Genomic DNA, 15,396 nt, shown 5'->3' on the forward strand with positions numbered 1-15,396 from the left:
CAGGAGCAGGGAAGATATGAATGCTCATCAAGCTGAACCGGAGCGTCGCAACCGATATGCTCCCGGGCACGATTTGCGCGTGATCTTGTTCCGCGACGATGTTCCATATTGCAACAGGCCTGCTATGTGTCGCACTGCTCATCTGGTCAAGAAACGAACTCCCTTGAGTCTTCCGCCGGACATGTACAAGCGAACAATGCTCCGAATGCAGTAATCCGGCCGGTGACACGATGGTGGTACTGTGCATGTGGTGAGACTGACAGCCGCCGGATCTCATGGAAGAGGGCGATGTGACGAGAACAAAGTAGGTACGTGGCATCAACAAGGATCTGGACAGGCCCCAGGCCCATGCCATCCTCGTTGATGATCATGGGTAAAGCGCCGATGCGCGAAGTGCCGGTCGGGTGCTCGCCGAGCTCGCGTCGAGTGAGACAATGATTTAGCAAAGCACGCGGCGAGTCGTCCATCGTCACGGATATGGATAGCGATAGCATCTGCTACCATCTACCACCAGATGCCAATGAAGCATGTAGTAGTGCTGACACGAATGTCCACATGACCAATGTGCGAGGCTGAGCATTGCCTGGTGGGAAAGGACGACGTGCCAGAATGACGAAATGGCAGGCAGGAACCCCGACTAGGAAATCGCATACCGTACTGCAGAGACCCCAGCAAGCTCCTGCTGCGGATCATGGCGAGGGAGTTTCTTGGTCGAGCAGCGTCGCGTCCGACGGACTGGTAGCGCAGCGATCGAAACCTGCTTCCATACATGTACCAAACAAGTGGCTGATGAACGAGATAACCGCGCTTCCAGAGGATTGGAAATTGAGCGAGGAAGCGCTGGCGCCACCATGCCGACACGGCCGTCGCCAGGCAAACGACGGTGTGCCCACTCAACGCACTGCTAATTGACCAGACCTTGCCTCGCAGCGTACTTCCACAGGCCCAGTATCTCCTTCAGATATTGACACCGTATTTAAGAGGCGTCAACAATACGGGAAGATCCGCAACGTACAGGTGAGGTCGACTGCGTTGTCTTTGCAGTCTGGGATCAGTCAGGGAAGATGCTTGTGGGCGCCCGCGTTTGACTCCGTCGAAGCGCCGGCAGTGCATCACCCGCTGCCTGAGCCGCGGACGACGATTTCATGACCGAGCATGACCGGACAGAGGGACATACACTAAGGTGAAGTGAAGGACGGTTTGCAGTCTAAATTGCAGACGGTCACTGGCCCCAATGGTGGATACTCGCGCCGTATAGATCTCTTGGTGCGGAACCCGTGCGTGCGAATACAAATGAGTCTCCATAGATCAAAAACCATATGCAGATGCAGGAGTCCACCAACGACATACAGTAGCTGTCGTATTAGACGTATTGGCCGAATCCCCAGCAACACGACAGCGGTCTTGCACGTCCAGCTTCCACGTATACGTTTCTCCTCACATCCTTCTTGCCTACCTACCCTCTTCACTTCTTCGGCATCCAAACCCTCAAATCCCTACAAAAGTACAAACTCCCAACCCTACTCTCAGCATCCTTCTCCTGCGCCGTCTTCACTCTTCCATACTTCACAGTCCCCCCACCAACCTCCCAGATCCTCGGATCTCTCTCACAAATCTCCACAGGACTGTCACTGCCCATCTCAGGGTTTTCATGTACGGTTGTTAGGACTCCTGAGTATTGGCGGGTGAAAGAGTCGTCGACTTCCTGCAAGAAGGAAACGTTAGCGGGTGAGGGAGGGAGGGAGGTAGAGGCAGGGTAGAGGATACATACTTTCCGCATCAAGCTTATCCTTTTGCCTCTGCTCTCGTGGAACTTGCTCTGTCTGCCCCATTGTTTGGCACGCTCGAGTTGGCGAGCGCGGGAGAACTGGCGGTAGAGGAGGAGAGAGAGGGCAATGAGGGAGAGGAGGGTTGTGATCGATAACAGTGTCAGGGTTATGATGAAGGCTGTCTTCGGTAGGACGATTTGGTCAGATCTGATGGATTGGCACGTTGAAGTTGTGTTGGTTGCCGTGGTATTTGGCGCTACTGCTGGTTCAGATCGTGCTGTTATGCCACCAACCGTCGGGTCCGCAAGGTAGAGCGATACTCGGATGTCGTGAGGGAGGTTTACAATGGCCATCAGACGATAGACGATAGTGATGTTGTGGCGCAGCCGTGAAGAGGAGGTTGATGAGTAAGAATACGAGTAATGAGCGACGAACAGAACTGGAAGCACACCAACCTACCTCTCGTATTGCTGCTGAGCATATAAGCAAGCTCGAAGACCAACATCAGCGCGTATGCTTGTCTGCGGCGCAGCAGAACTATACTTGACCTTCAAGCTTGAGATGTTATGGATGTTATGAAACACGAGCTTCTTCCTAGCTGCATGTTTGCCAAGCACTTTCTTCACCGGAAATGGATCTTGTCCAGTCAGTTTGGACTCTGCGGCATGAGCATGTGTCTGATTGGGTTGTGTTACGCCAAACCGGAATGTTGAGGTGTGAAGGTCTGCTTATAGCATGTTGCCGCCGAGGGCGTCAAAGGCCGGCGCTTAGCATCATGAAGTGCTCCACGGCGTCGGATCCACTGCTCCGGCCATGAAGGACGAAAGCGGAACGCGAAAACAGAGTACATTGCCGTTAACGTCAAGTTGGATCTCCCGTGGTCGAGCTCTGGTAGCGAGAGCAAGTTGAGAGAGATGGGCATCTCACGTGATAGCGCATCGAAACTGCTGCGCAGCTTCTTCGAGGTGAAGACCTGTTCGCAGGTCAGAAGAATGATTCTTTGCATGGCTGGGTAGAGTCGAGTTGCAATGTAGCTCATTTGCTTCCTCCCTTCCGTCCCTCGATGACCCTCATGATATCGGACATATTGTTAGCGTCACCCTTTCTCTTCTTGGGCTTACGCTTCTTCTTGCCATCGCCTTTCGAGCCACCTTCAGCATCGTCTTCGTCACCAAACCCAGCTTTACCTTTCCATTCCGATAGCTTGATTTTCTTGTCCTCGCCCAAATCTTCCTCGTCCTCACCACGGCTTCCACCAAAGCCCATATCCATATCTTCCATGTCGCGGTCCTGGTTGGCAAGCATCTTAGCGCGTTTTGCCAATCGAGCTTTGTGGTCTGCGTCTGTCTCGTCTTCTCGGTGGTCGTCTTCCGGTGCCGTCGTGCCCAGTTTTGCGGCCTTCGCGATGACGTTCTCCACGCCTTTGAAACGGTCTTGTTCCGCCTCCTCTTCTGCACTGGTCTTGCTTCCGAAGTAATTTCGCGACGCATTGGGTGCAGACGCCGCCGGAGCAGGCTCAGCCTTCTCGAGCGGTCCATCGTTTTCACTTGCCTGGCCAGACTCTGAGCCATCATCATCCCGTTCTGCAGAAGGTGTCTTCGTCGTAGACTGTGGAACATCTCCGTCGTCACTATCGCCATCGTCATCATCGTCGTCGTCGTCCATGTCACCCAAAGGATTGTATTCCGTGCCAGCTCCCTCGAAGATGTCGTCACCGTCGTCATTCTCAGCGTCCGGTCCCGGCTTCTTCTGCTCCGGAAGCACGATATCCGCACCCAACACTGGCTTGCTGACGTCTGGCATATCCGCCGCAACCTTCTCAGGCTCTGCGACTTTCCGCACCTTCTTCTTCACCACACCGTTCTCGTCGACTGTAATCAGCACCTCGCGGCCTTTGTGATCGATCTCAATCTTGGGTTTTGTCTCTTCGCCAATCTTGCGCCATCGATTGTCTAGTGTGGGCGCAGTCGCGGCCTTCGCCTCTTGAGCTGCTTTCCGCTGTGCCTTCAGCTCGGCCATGATCTCATCTCTTGACCTCTTCACACCTGCGACTTGCGCCGGCGCCTTTGTCCCCTTCTTCTCCGCCTTCTCCTTCTTGACTGTCTCGACTTCCTGCTCTCCCAGTTTCTCCAACTCATCGTCAACATCGGGAGGCGCCTCACCGGTCTCTCCACCTTTCAGACCCAGTACATCCTCCCCTCGCCTTGTCCGCTCAAGCAGCCGTCGGTCCAAGCCCTTCACAAGGTATGAGGCGCTGGCATCGTCGCCGATGATCTGATCTCTCAGCTTCTCGAACGTTTCTTGCTCCAGCTGACCCAGCTTCACCTGTTCCTCCAACGCTGTAATGCGCTTCGCCTTGTCGTCCTCATCGTCCTGGGCCTCCTGCCTTGCTTTCGCGCGGTCGGTGTATCCAGCTGAGAACTTGCTCCCCTTCGGCGCAGATGATCTGAATTTCTTGTTGGGCTTCAGCGCAGCATGCTGCTCTCTCACCTGCCGTGCAAAGTCATTTCCGCCTACCGCCTTGCCCGGTCGCGGTGTCATGCCCACGAAGCTCGACTTCTTCGCACCCAGCGCAGGCGTCTGGCCTCCTTTAGAAGCAGGAGGTGAGCCATCTTCGGCCTTAGCCTTCGAAGCGATGAACTTTCGAAACTCTGCGTTGTTCATGATGTTGGTGATATGCAGCAGCTGAGGTCGGGTGAAGGACAGGCGATAGGCTCAAGGACCGACACTGCCCTTGCTTAGCAGTTGCCAGCGCGGCAAGTAGTACAGCGTTGGTCTGACTGCGATGTCGAGTGTCGGCACGCCCCAACCTTCCCACAGTCTGGAGACTTAGTTCCGATGCTCTGGAAGAAGATGCGGATCGTGGCGCCGGCTGCTGCCGAAGGGCACGTGCACGTCTTTTCTAAGAGGCGTGCTGGCATGACACCGTGTACATGCTAACATACATGGAACGTGAAAAGTGAGACATGCTGCTAACGTGAGGAATCCCCGTTTCTATATAAAATGCTACACAGTCCATACCCGCGGCACTGCCCACTAACAAGACTCAGACTCCTTGCACACCAGGAAACCACGAGCTCGTGTTAGAACGAAGGCGCATTCAGAGCCATGAGACAGAGCAACCCTGAAATCAGACCAGCACATGGCAAGGTCAGGACCCATCCCATGAAGATGAACACAACCTGCCGCCAATTGACGGCCTTGAGGTCATAGTTCATGAGCGCCACTCCCACAGCAGCTCCAGTGAGACATTGCGTGGTGCTGACTGGAAGTCCAAGTCTCGAGGCCATGAGAACCGTGATAGCCGCACCGAGCTCAATGGAGAAACCACGAGTCGGGCTCATCTGCGTGATCTTGTTACCCAAGGCACGCACGATATGGTAACCCATGAACCAGAAGCCGAGGCCGAGGAGCAGACCCCCCAAGACGAGGATCCAGACGGGAGTTGAGGACTCGGTCGCGACTTCTCCGACGCGGTATGTTTGGTAGACTGCTGCGACTGGGCCGACGGCGTTGGCAATGTCGTTACTGCCGTGAGCGATGGACATGAGCATTGCTGAGATGACCTGGCAGTATGTCCACAAGTGCTCTACGCGAACGTCGTAGCGATGGGCGTGAGCATGGATCTCGCGTAGTGTTTCGGAGTCGTGAGAGACGGCCTGCAAAAAGTTTAGCTAACGTTCAATGGGATATGGTGGAGATGACCCACGTCGATGGAGACACCTCTCAGCACGATGAACTTGGTCCAGTTCCACAGCTTCTTCGGGTTGGACCACCACAGACCTTGCACAGGCACGATCCAACGCTCATATGGTGGCACATATCCAGACTTCGCACGCTTCATTGCTTGCTCTTCTTCAGCAGCCCGGAGCGCGGCCTTGTCGTCGCGTTTCTCGACATCGACGGTACCGTGGATGGCGTCAGGATCCAAGTCACGGTCACTGCTGTTGTTCGACACCGACTTGGCTTTGGCTTCGTCTTTCTTCCCAGCAGAGACATTGCCATATGCATCCTCATAGTAGTTGGTAACATACTCATCGCCCTTGCCAGGAAAGTAGAGTTTGACATTGTCGTTCCGCAGCAATGGTCCCATTGGTATATGCCACACCCTTAAACGAGTATCCTTCCTTATCAGCTTGCGTTCAAAGAATGGCATGAAGAAGATGTAGCAGATGATCGTGATCCCGAAGAAGACCGCGAAGATAATTCCAGCAATGGTCCCGCCCCCAAGAGTGTCGATATCAGACCCAGGCGCTTCGATGGCAATGAATAATGCCAGGATCGCAGCGGTAAGGCCAAAGTACCACGGAATCAATCGCATGGCCCACTTGAAGCTATCCTTTCGTTCAAGGACGGTGTACTTGACCAACCCAAATACAAGCGCTGCGAAAGCGCCCGCGATGACGGGTGCAATGCCCCATGATGCCGCAACCTGCGAAACACTGCCAGAATCCCAGGCCCATTGGATCGGCGCCTGCGTGGCGAAGCCTACACCGATCAGGGCTCCGACGACTGTCTGGGTAGTTGACACTGGCATGCCCTGGCTGGTCGCAAACATCAGCCAGCTGGCACTGCCTACTTCAGCACACCCCATAGCGAGCATGAGGACTCCAGGTCGGCCTTCGAAGCGGTCGATTGTGACTAGATGAGAGTAGGGTGTCAGCCTTAGAAGTCGTGCCTACGACACTTCGAGATTTACTGATTCCATTCTTGATCGTATCCGTGACGCGCTCGCCCAAGACGACGGCACCGAAGAACTCGGTAATGATGGACAGGAAGCCGACTTGCACCATGGAGAGCGTTCGGGCTGCGACCGATGTAGCGTATGCGTTCGCAACATCGTTGGCTCCATTACCGAAAGCGCTGAAGCAGTAGGCGATGAAGGTGATCGCAAGGATCCAGTCGTAGCGGGCTGTTGCGGGCGACTGCCGCTTAGTGAGAAGGGACAGCAGCATGATTGAGGGACAGCAGCGCAAGAGACAAGAAGTGGCCAGAGATATGCCTACCCTTCAGCTCGAAAGCAGGGATGCATGAAGAGTTATATAAGTTGCTCCGAAGCGAATGTGCAGATCTCATTGCCCAGATACCTCGGGCAGTAAGGTGCAGGCCCGTTCAGAGGATCTCCACCGTCGACATCTTGACCCTCTTTGTGGTGAGAGTATGGCAAGCATTCTCACATGGCGTTGGCTCCAAGACAATGCCCAGAATGTACCAAGGTATTATATGTAATGCTTCGAGAAGGAGCTGAGCGCTGCGGCTGATCCCTCACAGGCATGGGGCGTGTCAGAATCCGCGTTAGCTATTGGTTGTTTTAGACGATACTGTGGATGGTCGATCAAAGGCGACTTTCTTTGATGTCTTCATATTGTGCGCAGTCCCAGTCAGCAGCCGTACGGCTCGCGTAGAGGCCACCTCGTTCTACACGAAGCGCGACTGTGGATGTGAACGTTCCTCTTGGCTTCTTTCCTTGGCGATGCATTTACAGCCAATTATCTGGCAACGTGCTTGTCTCCAGCCTAAACATTGGGCGATGAAGTTCACGAGGTTCAACATACATTCACTCAAGCCAAGCAAGCGTGCCGTGATGGAGACAGAGGATGTAATGCCATGCGTCTGCCATGCGTAAACACTCCACTGCCATGCGACTTGGCCCGAATTACGCGTGTTGACTGTAAGGCTTCTGGCACATGGTTCACTCTGTCTTTCCGTCTCTTCAGCTGTCTTGTGGTCCTGGAGAATAAGAGTGGTGCACTCCAGCAGCCTCTTCAGCGTGCTGATGCCGTTTTACAGCTACATCACTGGCTGATGAAGGCTTTCGGCGCAGCGCGTAGAGAATGCAAGCTGTCATATGCGAGTGGTTTTCATCCTTTTCCTGGGACCTCCGTGCCATGATCTATACTGCTAGTAGAAGCGCTTTCCAAGCTGAACTTGGGGGACAGAAGAGGCTCTGCTACTTCGGACGCCTCGCCGGGTTGAAGTTGATCAAGCGGTATTTGGGAGAGTAGACCTGCCTCCTCTTGTCCTGATTGCAATTTGACTCGGCCAGATCCATTGACAAACTTATCATCCAACCACTTTCCGAACTCGTTGCAAGGTTTGTCGACGAAGATCTCCAAGAAGTGAGCGCAGCTCATTGCGATGGGCACACTGATCAGCCAAACCACCAGCCATATGAAAACATTCGTAAACGGTCCCGAAATGAATACATGGTCGAAGCCATCCTGAGACCGGTTCTCGCAAAGAGCGTCGTACAACGCACCACGCAACGGCAAAGAAACCCGGGTATTGATCAGGATGTGAATGAGATACAGCATGAAGCTTATCCTGCCGAGATGCTGGATGAGCTTCGTCTCATGGAATCTCCTGACAAAGGTCAGGTGACAGCTACTCGCCACAAAGAGGAACCCTGCGATGGCAAACCAAACACGTCCTTCACCAACCATGCCACGATAGCCAGGAGGAATTGGGATATAACTCAACCACGCATATCCAGGCCTCGTGAATTCGTCCGACTCGTCTACGTAGCCCATCAACAGAAGTGACAAGACGAAAACCAAGATCCAGGCGCAGCGAGCGATCGGACCTGTCTGCTGGGACAGCTTATTGAATCCGCCTCGCCAACGGACATAGTCTGCAAGAGCAAGGCCCATCCCAAACAACCACAATCCCCAGTAGGTCTGCCAGCCAGCATACATCGTCGTTAAAATGACGCATACCATGCGGCGATGAAAAGCCTGTGTTCTGCCGATCGCGAGTAAGAGTGTGAAGACGAAGATGGATCCAGAAAACTCAAATGGAATAGTCCACATGACGTAGTTGTACGTGTTGACAGTGAAGAGTGAGGTGGCTGGCGTGCCCTGAAGCGGATTGGACCACCTCCGGCTCTCTTCAATGAACTTCCATATCTCCTCGAACATACCGATCACTCCGTGCCATGAGACGTAGATCTCATTGATGAGGTAGAAAACGCTCACAATGAAGCAGGGAAGGTACAGTCGAAACCATCTCCGTATGAGAGAAGATGACAACGACCCAAACAGTTTCTCCTGATTGTTCGCCCGAATCGTGCCTAGGGGACTCCAGGACAGCACGAACCCGGACAGAACGAAGAATATGGCAACTTCGGCACTCCCAGACGCTGCGATGATGCGGAAGAATGGCAGTCGGTATGGTTCCCAGAGTCTATCGCCTTCTTTGTAGTACCACACCCCGTCCACATTCTTGTCGGCCAAGACTCTTGCGCCGAAGGGGGCATAGGCGAAGATTGAAAGCCACTCCAGGTCGTAGTGGTTCATGACTACTAGGAATGCTGCCAGTCCTCGCACTCCGTCCAGCCATGCTGTCTCTCGCGATCCATCAAGCTCTTTTGGCGGCCAACCGTGGAAGAAGCCGAGGCATTTCTGGAACCAGCTGAGGGGTGTGAACTGCATTGCAGCTAGAGATGAAGAGGCTCGCGAGTCCGTTCGCGGAGAGCTGTGCTAACCAAGCAGGGTCGTGTGCGGTTCGAGCTTTGAGGGTTGTTTCGTAGAGGATGTACCTCCTAGTTGCGCGTCGTCTTCGCGTTCAGGGCTTGGTCATACACATCATGGCAGCGCCAGCAATCCTCACGACCGGCTGTCCAGATGGACATGGAGATGGAGCAATTCCTCCGCTGCCATGAGAAGTACTCATCTGCAGGACAGGCATTCGAAGAGGTGACATTCTGGTAGTGCCTCGGGGAACGCGGTCCAGAAGACGCCCTGTTTATTAGTCTCACGCATGACTCAGCAGATGTCAATGTTTCGACACATCTCGAAGTCGCGCCTTTCTCTTCACGCAACATCATCTTCTCGAACGTGCAGTGCATACCTGGACAAGATGGAAGACCCAGTATTCTTCACTGATGCCGCGTGTGAATAGACTGGTGCCCCCGCTGGCCACGGGAAAGACATTCAAAGATGATCTCTATTGAGGAGGCTGGGAGGCTGTCTGGGTCTTGCAGCGGGAATGTATTGCCAACGACGTGAAGATAGGTGGGTGATGCTCTCAGGGAAGTCCACAAGTACAATGCCGCCAGGTGCGTCGTTCGACAGATGTTCGACAGATGTGATTTTGCAGGGAGTAGGCATGTTGCTAGAAGGATGAGGTCTCCACACTCTCAGGCCTGGACCTCGGCATCATATCAACCGCACCGCAATGCTCCTTCCTCGACATGTTGACGAACACTTCGCGCTGGCCATCAAGGCCAATTGCATATCCTGACATTACCAGATCAGCATGGCCAATGGAGAAGACACCCAGTCGCCATCGTCGAAGACAGACGCTCCCCACACCAAAGCCGCAGCCCGAGCAGAACAAGTCTCTGGCCATTTAAAGACTGATGATCAAACCCAAAAATCCAACACCGGCCGCAGACGACGCAAGGACAAGAAAGACGAACTTCCCGCCGACTATTCCGACATCCTAGGCCACCTTTCCACCCTCCGCCAAATCTCCAACACCCCAGACACCTCCCGGCGTGGCTACGTCCGCCAAATACAGGACGGCAAGCTCTGGGTCCGCGAACGTCTCGACAAACTCCTAGATGCAGGATCCTTCAAGGAAATCGGCTCCGTCAGCGGTCACGTCAAATGGAAGCATCTAGGTGGCGAGCGCGAGGAGCCTGAGTCTTACCTCCCTCACAATAATGTCCAGGCCTTTGGGAAATTGAATGGAAGACAGGTTGTCCTGACCGCTGATGACTTTACGATAAGGGCTGGTCATCAGGATGGCCATCTCATGGCGAAGACGTTGTTTACGGAGAAGATGAGTATCCAGCTCAAGTTACCTATGATCAAGCTCACAGATGGGAGTTCTGGTGGTGGGTCCGTTACGTCCATTGCCGCTACGGGGTTCTCATACGTTCCTCCAATGCAACAAGGTTTTGATGTTGTGACGAAGCAACTGAATATGGGAATTCCTAACCTTGGAGCTGTCGTAGGACCTGCAATCGGGCTTGGTGCAGCGAGAGTAGTGAGTTGCCACTTCAGTGTTATGGCTGCAAATGTCGGAGCGCTCTTCAACGCGGGCCCAAATGTGGTGAAGAATGCCACCTTCGAGGAGGGGCTGAGTTTCACGGATCTAGGAGGACCAGCGATGCACTGCACAAACGGGACGATTGATAACATGGCCGCCACGGAAGAGGAGTGTTTCGAGCAGCTGAGGACGGTGCTCGGATACTTGCCAAATTGTGGAACTCAGGTGCCGCCTGTTGTATCGTGCGACGATCCGACTGACCGCGAAGATGTCGAGCTTCAAACAATTATCCCAAGGAAGCGTGAGAGGATGTACAACCCTCGGAAGGTGATCACGGGAGTTGTCGATAAAGGCTCCTGGTTCGAGATCGGTGCACTATGGGGACGGACGACGATCATAGGCCTGGCCAGACTAGGAGGCCGCCCTGTCGGAATTCTCTCTAACAACGCGGAAGTCCTCTCGGGCGCCATCGACGCCGCAGGTTCCCAGAAATTGACCCGCCACCTGAAGTTCTGCGACGTGTTCAACCTGCCCATCCTCCAATTCATCGATGCACCAGGGTATGCTGTAGGGACAGTAGCAGAGCGGACCGCCACAATGCGCTGGGGCGTCGAGTTGACAAAAGCGTACTACACCACCACAGTCCCGATCTTCAGCGTCATAATCCGAAAATGCTACGGCGTCGCGGGAGGAGTGATGGTAGATTGTCGAGAGCCACATATGCGAGTGGCATGGCCGAGTGGCGAGTGGGGCAGTTTGCCGCTGGATGGAGGGATTGAGGTAGCGCATAGTCATGAGCTGAGGCAGATTGAGAAGGAGAAGGGGGAGGAGGCGAGGAAGGAGCGGTACAGGGAGTTGGATGAGATGTATAGACGGATGATGAATCCCGTCAGGACTGCGAATCATTTCAGTATCGAGGAGATCATTGATCCGGTGCATACGAGGAGCTTGGTGGCGGAGTGGTTGAGGTTGACTTACGAGGCGGATCTGCCGGAGAGGGTGGTGCACAGAATGGGTGGGAAGTTACAGCCTTTGTACGCATAGTATGGTCACGGAGGTACTGTGTCGTCCTCATCTGGCGGCTCTTCTTCAAGCAGTGGCACATTCGCATTGCCTTTGTAGCCTTCAGCCCACGGTGGTTTTCCATCCTCATCGAACTCAGCCCAGACGAAGTATGTGCACCCTTTCTTTCCTGGGGTATAGTTGGCGTAGCACTGCCACATGTATCGTCCCCTGGTGACCTTCCGCTTCTGCACGCATCGCAGTACACATGAGACGCCACAGCGGCACTTTGGTGTATACTTTGGATGAAGGTAGTCCTTGTAGCATCGGTACGTAATGTTGAGTCGCTTGTTCTGGGCCAATGGATGCGGGTCGATAGCTTGGGCCGGTGCAATAGAATGTTTCCATTCTTCTTGCATCTCTGCATGCATGACCAGAAGCGAGTTGTGCGGTAAGTGGATGGCAATTTGGCCTTGCTCGTCCGCTTGCGTGGCGTCTGGAGGAACAATGCGGCGCACTCTGAACTCACGGCCGACTCCCAGAGAGAGGCTGCCGATGATGGTGCGTGGTCCAAGGTATGTCAACTGGTCGGAGTGATAGCCCACATTCTCCTTGCCACCATCATAGCAGTTGACGAAGCTGGCGTTTGGCTCCCAGGCATCAGGCGACTGGAACTTGAGCCTCTCGCCATTGGGTTGGAAGTCCTGCATTCGCCTTTCTACCTGCTCGTTGACAGTCTCTTTCACGATCGCGGATACTTCGAGCATGACCGGTGTCGTCTGTGAGAGTTGTGACTCGTAGACTGCGCCATCGTATGTGTACTCCGTCTTTTGTCGCTTGAGCTCTTCCAAGGTGTCCACGTAGAACTTCCAAGTATGCGGACTCTGTACTGTGCGCTCGAACATCTGAAAGGTGCCTCTTTGGAAGGTGGACGCTTCCACCAACAGCTCTTTCAGCAGTGAATCGGCCAGCTCGGTGGGCAGGAAGTTGTGAATGATTGAACATGGTGTATGCTTCTCGATGTCTTTTGGCGAGTAGAGGTGCAACGTCTTGCCCTTCTTAGTCGCCAACTTGCGTGGCTCTTGACCAGCGTCCTGAGATTCTCTTCCGCTCGTTGCAAATGCATTGATTGATGACTGGTAGCCTATCGTGGCGGGCAGCTTCCTCTTCCTCTCAGTCGCATCATTGAACACATTGCTAAGTGCTTCACACGCCTTGACGGCGCTCCCGCCATTGTCCAACAGGTACTCCAGGTGTACATCTTGGCTCACGTTCGGATGGAGTGATGCCAGCACGGCCAGCTTGAACTCGGTATCTTCTGCATTCTCCTCGTGGTCGGCGGTCCTTGCGATTTCTTGTGCTTCATCTGAAGGCTTCAGCCGCTTGGGCTTGCTCTGTAGGAACGTTTCCATCGTCGCCTCGCCATCGGTATATCCAGGCCGCATCGATCTCGCATCTTGCCCGTGATCGGAGGAAGATGTTGTGCAGATGAACTCGGAGACAAGAAACCCGAGGTGACTGCTTCACGTTTGGGTCAGCAAACGCGCTAGACTAGGAAGTCGCGATGGTGCCTCGGTGCTGTTCGCGTTCTGGGACTGTGCAAACAACATCGAGATTCGGCTCAACATCAATAGCCAGATGATACGTGGCGGCGGAGATGCTGAGCTCGATCACAGTCATGCTTTTGGCACGATAACGTCGGCATCAAGTGGTATGTGCTCTCAGCCGCAGTGGAGATCTTGTGAGTCACAGCGCTACGTTTTTCTATATACATTTCCGTCTGAAGACGAAGGAGAACTGTTTGAACCCAACCGGATCCAATGGCTGAAGAAGGCACCACACTGCTGGAGCAGCCTCCGATCCATACGATCGACACCGAGCGACTACATTTGAAGACTATCACCATGGACGATCTCGACAACATCATGGACATCATTACCGATGTGAGCATAAAGCAGTGGACGTGCGTATCTCCCTTGGCAGATCGCCAGCTCCTTGTCTGATACTCGCAGCTCTCAAGGTCCAGTGGCCAACAGACAACAAGGCGAACGATGGCTAAGTGCGCGAGCATTAGGACCAGGCGTCATCAACTTTGCTATCAGGGAGCGACTTGACGACCAGGTCAAAGGCAAGATCATCGGCATCATCGGCAGTTTCCATCCCCCCGCTTGTGGCTACATGATTCACTCAGGTAGAATCGTTGTTGAAAGACTGCCAGCACCATATTGACCATCTTCCAGGTCACACAGGCAATGGCTACGCCACAGAAGCGCTCAAAGCCTTCGTCCCATTCTACTTTCAGCATCACCCTTCAGTGAGCGGAGATGGACTGGGCTTTGATCACATCGAAGGCTTCGTTGATGCTCAGAACTACGCGAGTCAGCGGATCCTCGAGAAATGTGGCTTCACAAAGGTCGTATATCGAGAGCAGGCCTTCAACAGTCCATTGACGGGGCTACGGGATGATATGATCTTCCGCTACCCTAGACCCGGAACGACTTTGGAGCAGCTAGGCCTCGATGCCGCATCAGAAGCAAGGCCGTCTGGAGATCAGCCTCCTGAACCACCGGTACAATAGTGTCAAACACCAAAACCCCTAGCTCCCCCCAAATTCCGCTGTCCCATGATCTCGAATCGAATAAGTGTTCCCGCTGTCGCCTTTCCAGCATCCGCCGTCGGTTCCACAAGAGAAAGGCAAGTCTCAGAACTCTGTACTTCCATTCATTGAACTCCACTGATTTCGTGGTCTCAGCCGGACTCGATACACGATCATTTGGAGAGGATACTGCTCACGCCTGCTGCTCTCCTATGGCAACTCCGCCCGGCGACGACGAGCCCGAGTGACCTGAACCTGAACCCGAGCCATCTGAAGCTTGAACGCCTCCGGGGCACGCCGAGTCCGAATCTTCTAAAAGCGAGTCCGGGGCATGACCTGAGCTCGAATCGCCCGAGTACTGCTCCTGTTGTTGAGGTACGTTCAACAGGCTCGTACGGTCGTTGTGGAACTCGCACACAGAATCCAGAGGGCCGGTGGCCAAGCCCAGCCAATCCTCTCGATCGATATGCTGCATGACTCGATTCAGCTTTCCGGACTTGATATGTCCCCACCAACCCCTGCCATGTTCATCGACCCACTGGATATAATCCGGCTTCTAGCACTTCTCAGTCTCTCCATTCGCCCTTCCCACAATGCCGAAACCTCCTGCCTCAGGGTCAGGCGCCGTCGGCCCAGGCGGTCTCCCGAAACGAACACTGCACTTGCTAAGATTCGGCCTAGGTCTTGGAGGGTTCAGAAAGTGCTTACTGAGAAAAGCGCAGCATTCGTCGCCATTGCCATCCGCTTCCATAGACGTGATTAAATCCACACCCTGGTCGTCTTGATAGGACACTGTCATTGCCATTCCAATGTCCTCTGCCGACATGTCTTGGCACCAGTTGGCGTTGCTCATGCCGCAGCATTCGTTTTCCTGTCCTGTCCCGTCGCAGCAGAGGGCACTGATGACTGTTGGCCGTGAAGTTCGGGGTAGAAACACATCCGAGCCTTTCCATCGAGGGCAGTGCTGGGTACTGGCAGAAGGGCTGAGATGAGGGATGTGAGGACCAGGAGGTTGGATTTGACGGGCATGCTGCG

At 54.1% G+C, this 15,396-nt stretch overlaps 9 protein-coding genes across 9 annotated transcripts; 2 read left to right on the plus strand and 7 right to left on the minus strand.

The window, feature by feature from the left end:
- Nucleotides 1–1,465: 1,465 nt before the first annotated feature.
- On the minus strand, nt 1,466–2,122 carry CLAFUR5_09230 (uncharacterized protein; the record flags this gene model as incomplete). Its single annotated transcript, XM_047908378.1, has 2 exons — nt 1,466–1,705; nt 1,772–2,122. The coding sequence occupies 2 exons, from the start codon at nt 2,120–2,122 to the stop codon at nt 1,466–1,468; spliced, it is 591 nt and encodes a 196-aa protein (XP_047766559.1).
- A 682-nt stretch (nt 2,123–2,804) lies between these two features.
- On the minus strand, nt 2,805–4,433 carry CLAFUR5_09231 (uncharacterized protein; the record flags this gene model as incomplete). Its single annotated transcript, XM_047908379.1, has 1 exon — nt 2,805–4,433. One exon carries the CDS (start codon nt 4,431–4,433, stop codon nt 2,805–2,807), a length of 1,629 nt encoding a protein of 542 aa, XP_047766456.1.
- A 419-nt stretch (nt 4,434–4,852) lies between these two features.
- On the minus strand, nt 4,853–6,724 carry CLAFUR5_09232 (Phosphate-repressible phosphate permease pho-4; the record flags this gene model as incomplete). Its single annotated transcript, XM_047908380.1, has 3 exons — nt 4,853–5,428; nt 5,479–6,410; nt 6,469–6,724. 3 exons carry the CDS (start codon nt 6,722–6,724, stop codon nt 4,853–4,855), a joined length of 1,764 nt encoding a protein of 587 aa, XP_047766557.1.
- A 906-nt stretch (nt 6,725–7,630) lies between these two features.
- CLAFUR5_09233 (O-acetyltransferase PaAT-1) lies at nt 7,631–9,199 on the minus strand (the record flags this gene model as incomplete). The annotated part of the gene is made up of 1 exon (XM_047908381.1): nt 7,631–9,199. The coding sequence occupies one exon, from the start codon at nt 9,197–9,199 to the stop codon at nt 7,631–7,633; it is 1,569 nt and encodes a 522-aa protein (XP_047766558.1).
- An 826-nt stretch (nt 9,200–10,025) lies between these two features.
- CLAFUR5_09234 (Propionyl-CoA carboxylase, carboxyltransferase subunit) lies at nt 10,026–11,807 on the plus strand (the record flags this gene model as incomplete). Its single annotated transcript, XM_047908382.1, has 1 exon — nt 10,026–11,807. One exon carries the CDS (start codon nt 10,026–10,028, stop codon nt 11,805–11,807), a length of 1,782 nt encoding a protein of 593 aa, XP_047766555.1.
- Nucleotides 11,808–11,812: 5 nt separating this feature from the next.
- On the minus strand, nt 11,813–13,177 carry CLAFUR5_09235 (uncharacterized protein; the record flags this gene model as incomplete). The annotated part of the gene is made up of 1 exon (XM_047908383.1): nt 11,813–13,177. The coding sequence occupies one exon, from the start codon at nt 13,175–13,177 to the stop codon at nt 11,813–11,815; it is 1,365 nt and encodes a 454-aa protein (XP_047766556.1).
- A 408-nt stretch (nt 13,178–13,585) lies between these two features.
- On the plus strand, nt 13,586–14,343 carry CLAFUR5_09236 (uncharacterized protein; the record flags this gene model as incomplete). The annotated part of the gene is made up of 3 exons (XM_047908384.1): nt 13,586–13,728; nt 13,778–13,956; nt 14,006–14,343. The coding sequence occupies 3 exons, from the start codon at nt 13,586–13,588 to the stop codon at nt 14,341–14,343; spliced, it is 660 nt and encodes a 219-aa protein (XP_047766553.1).
- A 574-nt stretch (nt 14,344–14,917) lies between these two features.
- On the minus strand, nt 14,918–15,187 carry CLAFUR5_09237 (uncharacterized protein; the record flags this gene model as incomplete). The annotated part of the gene is made up of 1 exon (XM_047908385.1): nt 14,918–15,187. One exon carries the CDS (start codon nt 15,185–15,187, stop codon nt 14,918–14,920), a length of 270 nt encoding a protein of 89 aa, XP_047766454.1.
- Nucleotides 15,188–15,210: 23 nt separating this feature from the next.
- On the minus strand, nt 15,211–15,390 carry CLAFUR5_09238 (uncharacterized protein; the record flags this gene model as incomplete). The annotated part of the gene is made up of 1 exon (XM_047908386.1): nt 15,211–15,390. The coding sequence occupies one exon, from the start codon at nt 15,388–15,390 to the stop codon at nt 15,211–15,213; it is 180 nt and encodes a 59-aa protein (XP_047766550.1).
- Between the last annotated feature and the right edge of the window lie 6 nt (nt 15,391–15,396).

This window comes from Fulvia fulva, chromosome 9, assembly GCF_020509005.1.
Source record: "Fulvia fulva chromosome 9, complete sequence".
Taxonomy (NCBI): Eukaryota; Fungi; Ascomycota; class Dothideomycetes; order Mycosphaerellales; family Mycosphaerellaceae; genus Fulvia; species Fulvia fulva.